Consider the following 12,309-nt stretch of genomic DNA (forward strand, 5'->3'; position numbering starts at 1 on the left):
ATTTTGTATTTTGCCCTCCAATTCTCTTTAAGCCCGGGTTCACACCATAATACGCTGCGCACCGCACAGGAGCGCTGTGCGTCCCTGTTCACCGTTTCAGGGACGAATCAGGGCCGATTCTATGCCTGAATTCGGCCCTGAAACGCAGCCAAAGACGCACAGCGTTTTTGTGCAGTGCGCACCGCAGCCGCCCCGGAGATATGTGAACCGGCTCCATAGGGAGCCAGTCACATTCTCCTGCTATGCGAATTAGAGGTGCGGAAACGCACCTCTAATTCGCATAGGTGTGAACCCGGGCTAAAGGTTCCTTTCAACCAAACTGATATCTAACGTTGAATCATCTTATATCGTTCAGATACTCCAGTAATAAGATCTCTGAGTTTCCAGTTTCATCACCTGCCATTATTGGGCTTGCACTACTTAGCAGAAAGCTTTAACCTGCATATGTCATGTTTTTCCATGTGCATATTTCCACATTAAACATAGAAACAATGATTTCCAAACACTAATGTTTATTGGTAATACTATTTCCATTAATGTATTCATTCTATAATGTATATTTTAAAATCACTAACTGCTTGGCATACTCGATATTACTACTCGGGCAAACCTAGAAAGTGCTATATGGACACTGTCAAATTCTCAGTTTGAGACAGTAATGCCGCATATACGCGGCCGGACTTCCTGACAGAAAAAGTCCGATGGGAGCTCTCAGTCGGACATTCCAACCGTATGTATGTGCCATCGGACTTTTCTGTCGGCATTTCCGACGGACTCAGATATAGAACATGTTCTAAATCTCTCTGTCGGAAACAGTGTTGCCAACCGTCCGTTAATTTACGGGCAGCCCGTAAATTACACTCCATTTTTGGGGCACCTGTAAATGTCCGTTACGGGCACCGGTGCCCATAAAAAAGATGGCTGCAGGCCGACATCGCTACTGCGCATGCGCCGTTCCGAAGCCTGCCGAGCTAGGGAGAACTCGTACACGCTCGGGCGGTCACCACGGGTGGGCGAATGCGCAAGTGATGTAATTTCGCCGCCTGGTGCCATTTTTGAATGGCCAGCGCTCGTTCTCAGCGGCGCCTCACAACAGCAGGGGTCCGGGGAGGTCGATGTTGCCTGTACCTGGCCAGGATTCCGGAACAGAGCACTGCCACTGACTGACCACCCATCCATCCAGGTCAGTCAGACCTCAGATTGTGTATTGTGCTGACGATGACCTACCTATACTGAGCCAAGTATGGAGGAGGAGGAGGGAGGACAGATAAACAGAGCAACTAAACAGGAGCAAAGCCATCCACAGAGACAGACCCCCTCCTGTACCATGTCCATTGTCCGCACAGCCTGAGCCTCTGACCCCTGTACCATGTCCGCACAGCCTGAGCCTCTGACCCCTGTACCATGTCCGCGCAACCTGAGCCTCTGACCCTTGTACCAGGTCCGCACAGCCTGAGCCTCTGACCCCCTGTACCATGTCCATTGTCCGCACAACCTGAGCCTCTGACCCCTGTACCATGTCCATTGTCCGCACAGCCTGAGCCTCTGACCCCCTGTACCATGTCCGCACAGCCTGAGCATCTGACCCCTGTACCATGTCCGCACAGCCTGAGCCTCTGACCCCTGTACCATGTCCGCGCAACCTGAGCCTCTGACCCCTGTACCAGGTCCGCACAACCTGAGCCTCTGACCCCCTGTACCATGTCCATTGTCCGCACAACCTAAGCCTCTGACCCCTGTACCATGTCCATTGTCCTCACAGCCTGAGCCTCTGACCCCCTGTACCATGTCCGCACAGCCTGAGCCTCTGACCACCTGTACCATGTCCGCACAGCCTGAGCCTCTGACCCCTGTACCATGTCTGCACAGCCTGAGCCTCTGACCCCTGTACCATGTCCGCACAGCCTCTGACCCCCTGTACCATGTCCGCACAGCCTCTGACCCCCTGTACCATGTCCGTACAGCCTCTGACCCCCATACGTGTCCGCACAGCCTCTGACCCCCTGTAGCATGTCAGCACAGCTTCTGACCCCCTGTAGCATGTCCGCACAGCCTCTGACCCCCTGTAGCATGTCCGCACAGCCTCTGACCCCTTGTAGCATGTCCGCACAGCCTTTGACCCCCTGTACCATGTCCGCACAGCCTCTGACCCCCTGTACCATGTCCGCACAGCCTTTGACCCCCTGTACTATGTAAATGAAGAAATATGTTTTTTGACTTTTGTTTAACTTAAACACATTGCTAATAGCACTAGCTATATGTTTATAGTTTAAATATTGAAATTTGCACTGTTTAACACTGAAAACAGGCATTGTAGGTACTTTTTTGCAGTGCCAGTAAAAAATGTGGCTCCGTCAGTATATGTCATGATTGTTGCCAGTAAAAAAAAAAAAAAAAAAATTGGTGGTGTTTGTAAATTTTGGGTCCTGCCAGTAAATTTTACTTCCGGGGGTTGGCAACACTGGTCGGAAATGCCGACAGAGTTTAGCTCGTTGGCAAGTCCGGCCATGTGTATGCGGAATAACAGGAAAAAGCAGGGGGCCAAGGCAGCAATAATAATAAAAAATGTCAGAATAAAGCCCACACAGAAAATTCATCACAGATAGCATGGTGAATAAAGTGAATGCAACATGAAACTATGCATTCTGGCATTGCTGACCTTATTTAGAATGTGCCAGCTGCCTAGCTGTTTCTGATTTTATTGCATTATGAGTCACTGACCTGAAATCCTCACAGACCTCAGATTTTGCAACTGCATACTTGTTATAGGCCAGAAACTCAGAACATACTGAAGCTATTGGATCAGCTTGAAAGCCAGGCAGGTAGCATTTTCTAGGTTGCCTTTAAAAATTCCTTGATCTATTGAAATACAATACAGTAATATTAATCCATGGCAAAATGCATATTTTGCAACAGATTACTATTTAAGAGTGACCCCATTCCTTAGAAATAATAAACCTGATTTTGTCTAAAAGTCTGACCCATGGTGTCCATCTTTGGATAATACTCAGAATCAGATGACATTTCCCTTTCCTTTAAATCAGTAATGCAAATAAACAAAGGGATGTCAGGTACGGGGAAGAGTCTTAAGCTGATCAGTGGCTTAAAGGATAAATGCAATTTAGATTGAAAAATTCGTTTTACATCATCTTCCTCCTCCCCTCTTCATCTCTGCATCAATAAAGTCAAATAATGTAAGAAAAAAAAATGAACACTGCATTGGTTTAGGGGAAGCTGGACAGTGCAAACAAATATGTGTAACTACTATTTTATATTGACTTTATTCATTCTTGGACCAGTGGGTTTGTGATACAATTGTTTTAAAAACAAAATTACATTTATTCTTTTATCAGTGGGAGTTTATCAGTGGGAGGAATAGTACCCACCATTAGTGTCAGTGGGAGGAATGGCGCCCCATTGTTGGTGTCAGTGGCAGGAATTATGCCCCATTGTTTATGTCAGTGGGGGGAATAGTACCCCAGGGGCTGGATAAAGGAAAGCAAAGGGCCGCATTCGGCCCCAGGGCCACAGTTTGGAGACCACCGACTTAAAGAAAAAGGAAAGTCTTTTCATTAAGTAAGCTTTAAATGTTGCTTGCCCTCTGCCTTTACTAAGGCTGCACACAGTTTGTGATAATAAGCAATACATGTAATTTTTTATCTGTTTCTTAGCGGTCACATGACCACACAGCTCCAGTGTGAGTGCTGACAACAGTAAGGATTTTCCAGTGAAATAATGTCATCCCAGCGGCGCAAATGCTCTGGGTTTTGTTGTAGTCACCTCCCACCAGCTGTCGCAGCCCCTCAGGACTTGGAGCTGTGCAATCAATGTGACCGCTAGATTAATAAAAAGGTACTTGCACTGCGTATTATTACAAACAGTGTGCAGCATTAGTAAGGGCAGAGGGCAGCCAAAATTTAAAGCTTACTTAGTAGAAAGCCTTTTCTTCATCTTTAACCACTTAAGGATCGGAAGGATTTACCCACTTCCTGACCAGGCCATTTTTTGCGATACAGCATTGCGTCACTTTAACTGACAATTGCGCGGTCACAAAAACAAAATTGACGTCCTTTTTTTTCCACAAATAGAGCTTTCTTTTGGTGGTATTTGATCACCTGTGCGGTTTTTATTTTTTGCGCTATAAACAAAAAAAAAAGCGACAATTTTGAAAAAGAAAGCAATATTTTTTACTGTTTGCTATAATAAATATCCCCAAAAATGTTTTTAAAAAGCAAATTTCTTCATCAGTTTAGGCCAATATGTATTCTGCTACATATTTTTGGTAAAAAAAAAATCACAATAAGCGTTTATTGATTAGTTTGCGCAAAAGTTATAGCGTCTACAAACTATTGGAAAGATTTATGGCATTTTTATTATTATTTTTTTTTTACTAGTAATGGCAGTGATCTGCGATTTTTAGCAGTACTGCGACCTTGTGGCATACAGATCGGACACTTTTGATACATTTTTGGGACCACTGACATTTATACAGCGATCAGTGCTATAAAAATGCATTGATTACTGTGTAAATGTCACTGGCAGGGAAGGGGTTAACACTGGGGGGCGGTCAAGGGGATAAATGTGTTCCCTCGTGAGTGTTTCTTACTGTGGGGGGATGGGACTGACTGGGGGAGGAGACATATTGCTGTTTGTAATTACTAAAAACAGCAGATGTGTTTCTTCTACTCTGTCAGAAAAGGGATTTGTGTATTTACACACACAAATCCCCATTCTGGCTCTTGTGCCACGATCGCGGGTGGCCGGCGGCGATTGCACCCACCGGCCACGTGCACCGTGTCCCCCGCCTACTATGGCTCTTAAAGGGGAAGACGTACCCGTACGGCGATTAGCAGGAACGTACCACTTTGCCGACGTATATCAGCATGAGCCAGTTGGCAAGTGGTGAAGATAACAAAGTAATACATATACAGTTGCAATAAAAAGTATGTGAACCCTTTTGGAATGAAATGGATTTCTGCACAAATTGGTCATAAAATGTGATCTGATCTTCATCTAAGTCACAACAATAGACAATCACAGTCTGCTTAAACTAATAACACACAAAGAATTAAATGTTACCATGTTTTTATTGAACACACCATGTAAACATTCACAGTGCAGGTGGAAAAAGTATGTGAACCCCTAGACTAATGAGCTCTCCAAGAGCTAATTGGAGGAGGTGTCAGCCAACTGGAGTCCAATCAATGAGATGAGATTGGAGGTGTTGGTTACAGCTGGCCTGCCCTATAAAAAACACACCAGTTCTGGGTTTGTTTTCACAAGAAGCATTGCCTGATGTGAATGATGCCTCGCACAAAAGAGCTTTCAGAAGACCTACAATTAAGAATTGTTGACTTGCATAAAGCTGGAAAGGGTTATTAAAGTATCTCCAAAAGCCTTGCTGTTCATCAGTCCACGGTAAGACAAATTGTCTATAAATGGAGAAAGTTCAGCACTGCTGCTACTCTCCCTAGGAGTGGGCGTCCTGTAAATATGACTGCAAGAGCACAGCGCAGACTGCTCAATGAGGTGAAGAAGAATCCTAGAGTGTCAGCTAAATACTTACAAAAGTCTCTGGCATATGCTAACATCCCTGTTAGCGAATCTACGATACGTAAAACACTAAACAAGAATGGATTTCATGGGAGGATACCACAGAGGAAGCCACTGCTGTCCAAAAAAAACATTGTTGCACGTTTACAGTTTGCACAAGAGCACCTGGATGTTCCACAGCAGTACTGGCAAAATATTCTGTGGACAGAGGAAACCAAAGTTGAGTTGTTTGGAAGAAACACACAACACTATGTGTGGAGAAAAAGAGGCAAAGCACACCAACATCAAAACCTCATCCCAACTGTGAAGTATGGTGGTGGGGGCATCATGGTTTGGGGCTGCTTTGCTGCGTCAGGGCCTGGACGGATTGCTATCATCGAAGGAAAAATGAATTCCCAAGTTTATCAAGACATTTTGCAGGAGACCTTAAGGCCATCTGTCCACCAGCTGAAGCTCAACAGAAGATGGGTGTTGCAACAGGACAACGATCTAAAGCATAGAAGTAAATCAACAGCAGAATAGCTTAAACAGAAGAAAATACACCTTCTGGAGTGGCCCAGCCAGAGTCCTGACCTCAACCAGATTGAGATGCTGTGGCATGACCTCAAGAAAGCGATTCACACCAGACATCCCAAGAATATTGCTGAACTGAAACAGTTCTGTAAAGAGGAATGGTCAAGAATTACTCCTGACCGTTGTGCACGTCTGATCTGCAACTACAGGAAACGTTTGGTTGAAGTTATTGCTGCCAAAGGAGGTTCAACCAGTTATTAAATCCAAGGGTTTACATACTTTTTCCACCTGCACTGTGACTGTTTACATGGTGTGTTCATTAAAAACATGGTAACATTTAATTCTTTGTGTGTTATTAGTTTAAGCAGACTGTGATTGTCTAGGGTTGTGACTAAGATGAAGATCAGATCACATTTTATGACCAATTTGTGCAGAAATCCATATCATTCCAAAAGGGTTCACATACTTTTTATTGCAACTGTATAGATTTTTTCAGGACAATCAAGGCATTCTTTTAGTGATATTGTCTTGCAAAAAGTATTTTAATTTTCAACACAATCTGTAGACAAAAAGATGTTAAAAAAGCTAGATTTTATACTTACATTTTATTTTATAATTTGTTTATAATGACATTGAATTTTTTTTTCAATTTTGCACAAAAGTTAAAATATTAAAAGTTTAAAAAGTAGAAATAAAGCTGAAAGAATAGCTAATTGGAGAGTTAGGGCTGATTAGGGTTAACTAAGCATTAATAAGGGTTTAAACCAAATTTATTAATACAAACTTTTTGTAAGGTTGCTTTTAACTGAAATATGCAGAGCAAAGCTCACCCCTTTTGATCTGCAGATGAATGAAAAGAGTAAATACAAAGTAACAATAATATATCAAAAAGGACCTCATAAGTCAGACTCTTAGCTGAAAGTCATTTTTTAAGAGAAAAATGTAGCTCAGGAAAAAATAGTTTTTGTCAAAATCAATTTAGTTGCATTGGACTGACAAATATTTTACATATCACTAGGGATGCTCCAAAATTTTGGCGGCCGAAAAAAAAAACTGCCGAAAATTATGTTTTCCGGACATTGCTGAAAGAAAAATGTTGCCGATAATTGAGCAGAAAATGGGGCGGGGCCTGTGCCACCCATTGCGGGGGTGTCATCCTGGCTCACCCCAGTCCTCCCTCCTTCTCTCCTTCCTCCCACAGAGCGGCGATCTTTGTGTGTCACAGAGCTGAATTGGGCACAGACAGGCTGCATCTGATGGGCACAGGCAGCATATGACAGACACAGGCAGGCTGCATCTGATGGGCACAGGCAGGCTGCATCTGATGGGCACAGGCAGGCTGCATATAACGGACACTGGCAGGCTGCATATAACGGGCACAGGCAGGCTGCATCTGATGGGCACAGGCAGGCTGCATATAACGGACACTGGCAGGCTGCATATAATGGGCACAGGCAGGCTGCATATGACGGGCACAGGCAGGCTGCATATGACGGACACTGGTGAGGCTGCATTGATCTCTTGTGTCATGTCCCCAGTCTCTGACTGTCTCCTGTACTATGTCTGCAGTCTCTGATCATCACTTGTACTATGTCTGCAGTCTCTGATCATCACCTGTACTATGTCTGCAGTCTCTGACCATCTCCTGTAGTATATCTGCAATCTCTGACCATCTCCTGTAGTATGTCTAGAATCTCTGACCATCTCCTATAGTATATCTGTAATCTCTGACCATCTCCTCTAGCATGTCTGCAGTCTCTGACCATCTCCTGTAGTATGTCTGCAGTCTCTAACTGTCTCCTGTACTATGTCTGCAGTCTCTGACCATCTTCTGTATCAGATGGTTAGAGACTGAGGACATGATACAAGAGATGGTTAGAGACTGAGGACATGATACAAGAGATGGTTAGAGACCGAGGACATGATACAAGAGATGGTTAGAGACTGAGGACATGATACAAGAGATGGTTAGAAACTGAGGACATGATACAAGAGATGGTTAGAGACTGCAGACTGCATTTTTCTTGAGCTTTTCTTGCACTAAATGTACCAATAATGGCCAACAATAAATTCATATTAATTTAAATTGATGATATTAAAAAGTCGAACATAATACAACTGCATATAAAAATATAAAATTTTTAAAAAAACTGTCATTTTCGGTATCGGTTTCGGTTTTTGGCCTAGTGCATCCTTCATTTTCGGTTTCAGCACCAAAATTTCCATTCGGTGCACCCCTACTGATATCACATAATCTTTTTGCAAATAATACCAATAATATTACTGCAGAATGCTCTTATTTGTTAGAGTTACACACACACATGAACACTAACTGATTTTTTGTGAGAGTTCAATAAGTTCCATCTCAGTAGGCATGTATCCCATGGTCCTCATACACTCTCCCAGTTCCTTGTAGCCAATGAATCCATCCTTATCCCGATCAAACTCTTTAAACGCTTCTCTCAGCTCTGCAGGGAGAATAATACCAGGTCACTACAGGACCATGCAAATACATACAGGTATGGTAGGTCAGTGTTTCTTTATTAAAGTTGTTATGCTTTATTAATGCCCCAAATGGGTTTAGTTTAGAACTTCAACTGTGTTTCAATTTTGGAGTGCTCTCTTCACACATTTCTAAATTTCCCCATTTCCTGTCTATTTGACAGCAGAGTGAGAAAAATTTTGAAGCTCTATCATTGTTTTACTGCTATCTATGTCTCCATGAAGGAGATTTCCCCTCACTTGACAAAGAATGAGCCTGATGTTGGGTTTAAAATATGTGTTTATTTATTCCTTTACATATACTTACTGACATCTATTATCATACCTTTGACATATACTTACCAATGACCCATTTCCATAGTCTTACCACTCTCCTGTTACAGCAGTGTGTGATATCTAAATATGTCTAATACTAATACTGGTTCCCATTAACCTGACCATACATGAGTAGAATTTCATTTGAACATTCATATGAAAAATTTGAAAAGCAGAGAATTTGACATTGCAGTCGTTAAGTCAACTCATTTCTTTTAATTCCATCGACATCTACTACTTAAATAGACATATAACAATTTTTTTTGTGCCTGGAACAGGAACCTTACAATATGTATGACTTTTTCCCCAAATGAAAACAAAATTCTTAGAAAAAAATTGATCCTGCTTCTTTAAACGTTCTCATCAATATAATTAAAAACGATAGTCAAATAAAAATTCTACTAGTGTGCGATCAGCTTTACAGAGCACAAAGTTGGTCTGACAAACCCCCTTCAGTTTTCTGCAATACAAGTCTGTTGTAGGAAGTTGCAGCCACGATTGTGGTATATTTTTAGAGAAGGTGATGAGCGATGTAAAAGTGATCCACCGCCCAATGCCTTGACCGGCCTCTCCTGTCCCACCAGAGAGCCATGGACCAATGCGAACAGTTGCATCAGATGCATTACACAGAGTGAGAGGTACTTCTGTTGTTCCTCCCTATCTCTGTGACATCAGAACCTGGAAATGAAAGGATTTTATCACTACTGGTTTTAGTTTGTTTACAAGCCATTACTGGATTGTAGAGCATCTGATCAAACCGATCTTGGTTTGATCAGATGCTTTGGAGGCCAGAGGAGAGATAAGGGGTTTAATACTGTAGACCCCAGATCTCTCTAAAAAAAAAAAGGACCTGTCACAGCACATGATATCATAAGGGATGTTGTTCAATGCTGCTGTCCAAAGGTGTCTCTGTTGCTTCTCCATCCAGAGTGGAGACACCCTAAGACAGAAAGTGTGTTACTGGCCATATCACTAGGTGAAAATAAAGGAAAAAAGTCTAAAAAAAAAAAAAAAAAAAAAAATGAATGCACATTTAGGATTGTTAAGCTGCGATATATTACATTTTTGTTTTGGGGTTTAATACTACTTTTTGGCGCCATGCACACCGGGCACTTAGCAGACTGCCTGCGTTCTAAACATTTGTCCCTGGGCACATACTCCCCTAAACGTTTGTAATGCTCAGTGCACCATCCAGACCTGTTCAGCTGTAGCAGCTGTCGACCTCTCATAGAGTTTAATAGGCTGCCAGCAGCAGGGCTGGACAGTGCACCTTTGCCTTCTGTACGCACTTAAATATAAACCAGCCCTTACACTGTAAGACTCCTCACCTTCTATCTCCTCTGGTCTCAGCTCTCTGTCCTAAAATGAAACAGAACAATGTTTAGGGGAAAGCAACCACACACAATGTTTTAAGCTCTTTTTATTAAATTTTTATGTAAAAAAGACATAACATAACATTCACAAACATGTGTATCATTCCTAGAATATGCATATTATAAAACATGTTAAAAATCCTCCAAATTATGCTCAAATTTCTTAGATTCTAAAGTTCTCACCCCTCTCTTCGTCCTCCAACGTCCACCCCCCCCCCCTCCCCTATGAAAAAAAAAAAGAAGGGGGGGGGAGACATGACAACCCAAGCCCACTCCCTCTTACCAACTGTGAATTTACCAAATTTACCTAAATTTGCCCCGCTACCTCCCTGGCCTGTTCACCCCCTTTATTTATTTTTTGTGTGTGTGGTTTGTAGTGGGTTGATTGATTGGAAATTTAGAGAAGAGGGAAGGGCTTTTGTTTTTGAAAAAAAGGAATAAGAGTAGTAGTATAAATAATTGTACCTATCCCCCTAAACTTAGTTAGGGGAATCACATGGTAGCTAAGAGGACAACTATATGCTGTCGTCTTTATATTTACCCTTAATAAATGGAGAAATGTTTTTGTTTTTTTTTATACAGGTTCTATCATCAGTAGTTTTTTTTTTGTTTTTTTTTTGCAATGGCCAGTGATCATTTGATAATTTTACTTTCAGTAATCTAATCTACCTCAACACTAAAATATTTAAAGAGATTAAAGTGGACCGTACATCAAAATACAAGGTACAACTAATAAGCAGAGTGCAATCATGTGTGCTTGGAAAATAAAAAATGTAAAAGAAAAATGTACCTACCTTGCATCTGGTTTCTGGTACCCTTCTAGACACCAGTGGCATCACTTAGCATTCAGAAAGGATCCTGTGAAAGCTGATTACCCCAAATCCTCTAGGTTAAAAGTGTACGTAAACCCCAGCAATGAACTTCTCTTTTCTTTGTTATTTGGTCCATTTTAGTCTATAAAATATACTATTGATATAGTTTTGTTATATATGGTCAACAAATAACCTGTTGATCTTGCAAGAAATCTTGTGATTGTCTTCCTGTCCTCTCTGCTTGGGCTAACTGTTGTTAAAGCAGAACTACGCTGCATCTGAGCACTACAAACCAAAAATACGATTTCATTAATTTTTAATATTCGAAGCAATCTCACCCATCCATCTTTAAATAACTTTTAAAATACATCATTCTTGGCTATCTCTGTGGACAACCACAACCCTCGATGTTATGAGGAATTGGAGAGGGTGAGGTTCTGTAGCCCTATCTTGTTTCTGTTGTCTTGATACACTAAAGTGAGTGGGTGTTGTCATCCTAGAACTAGAAGTGTGTTACTGGCAGAATCACAAGGTAAAAAAAAGGAAAAAGGCTTGAAAAAAGTAAACCAATGCAGCCATCACAACTAGGGACTTGTAAGCTACAATATATGATTTTTTGTGGGGTTTAGATATACATAGTTACATAGTTTGTGTTAGTTTGAATAAAGACATCAGTCCATCCAGTTCAACCTGTGTGTTCATGTCTCTACGATTTCCCATATCCCTGTATATTGCATTTGCTAAGATGCTCATCTAAGAGTATTCTGAAACCATCAACATTTTATGCTTACACCACCAATTGTGGAAGGGACTTGTATACATCCTTACCACTCTGACAGTAAAGAACCTATATGCATTTAAGGCTTTAATGCTCCTCCTCCAATTTTATTGAGTGGCTGTGTGTCTTCTTAAAGTCCTTGAAATTGAACAGTTTCCTCTCTAGATATGCTTTAATGAAATGTACCTGAATTTTAACCCAATTTGGGTCTCTTGGTAATTGATTTGAATACACATTTTTAGAAAAGTGCTACATTCAATTGTTGTGGTTTGTCATATATTTCACTTCTTTTACCAATATAGGAATTTATTCTTGTTGGATTGCCACTCTGATCATGCCACCTACAATAATGTAAATGCCTTCAACGCCTCCTAAAGAAAACTTTCTATATTGATACATCCACAGGTGTGGAAATGATGGATGAGCATGATTGCTTTAGGTTTTGTGGGATCTGGACAAAGCA

General features: G+C 41.6%; 1 protein-coding gene across 7 annotated transcripts in view; it reads right to left on the reverse strand.

Moving 5' to 3' along the window:
- Positions 1–12,309, reverse strand: part of LOC141106496 (calcium-binding protein 2-like) — a 170,250-nt gene that overhangs the window by 15,749 nt on the left and 142,192 nt on the right. For all 7 annotated transcript variants that reach the window (XM_073597304.1, XM_073597303.1, XM_073597300.1 and 4 more), the window contains 2 exons: positions 10,212–10,242; positions 8,400–8,534 (listed from right to left, as the gene is read on the reverse strand). In XM_073597304.1, the coding sequence (XP_073453405.1) occupies positions 8,400–8,534; positions 10,212–10,242 (166 nt within the window). The remainder of the gene's footprint in view (positions 1–8,399; positions 8,535–10,211; positions 10,243–12,309) is intronic.

This window comes from Aquarana catesbeiana, linkage group LG08, assembly GCF_042186555.1.
Source record: "Aquarana catesbeiana isolate 2022-GZ linkage group LG08, ASM4218655v1, whole genome shotgun sequence".
NCBI classification, from domain to species: domain Eukaryota; kingdom Metazoa; phylum Chordata; class Amphibia; order Anura; family Ranidae; genus Aquarana; species Aquarana catesbeiana.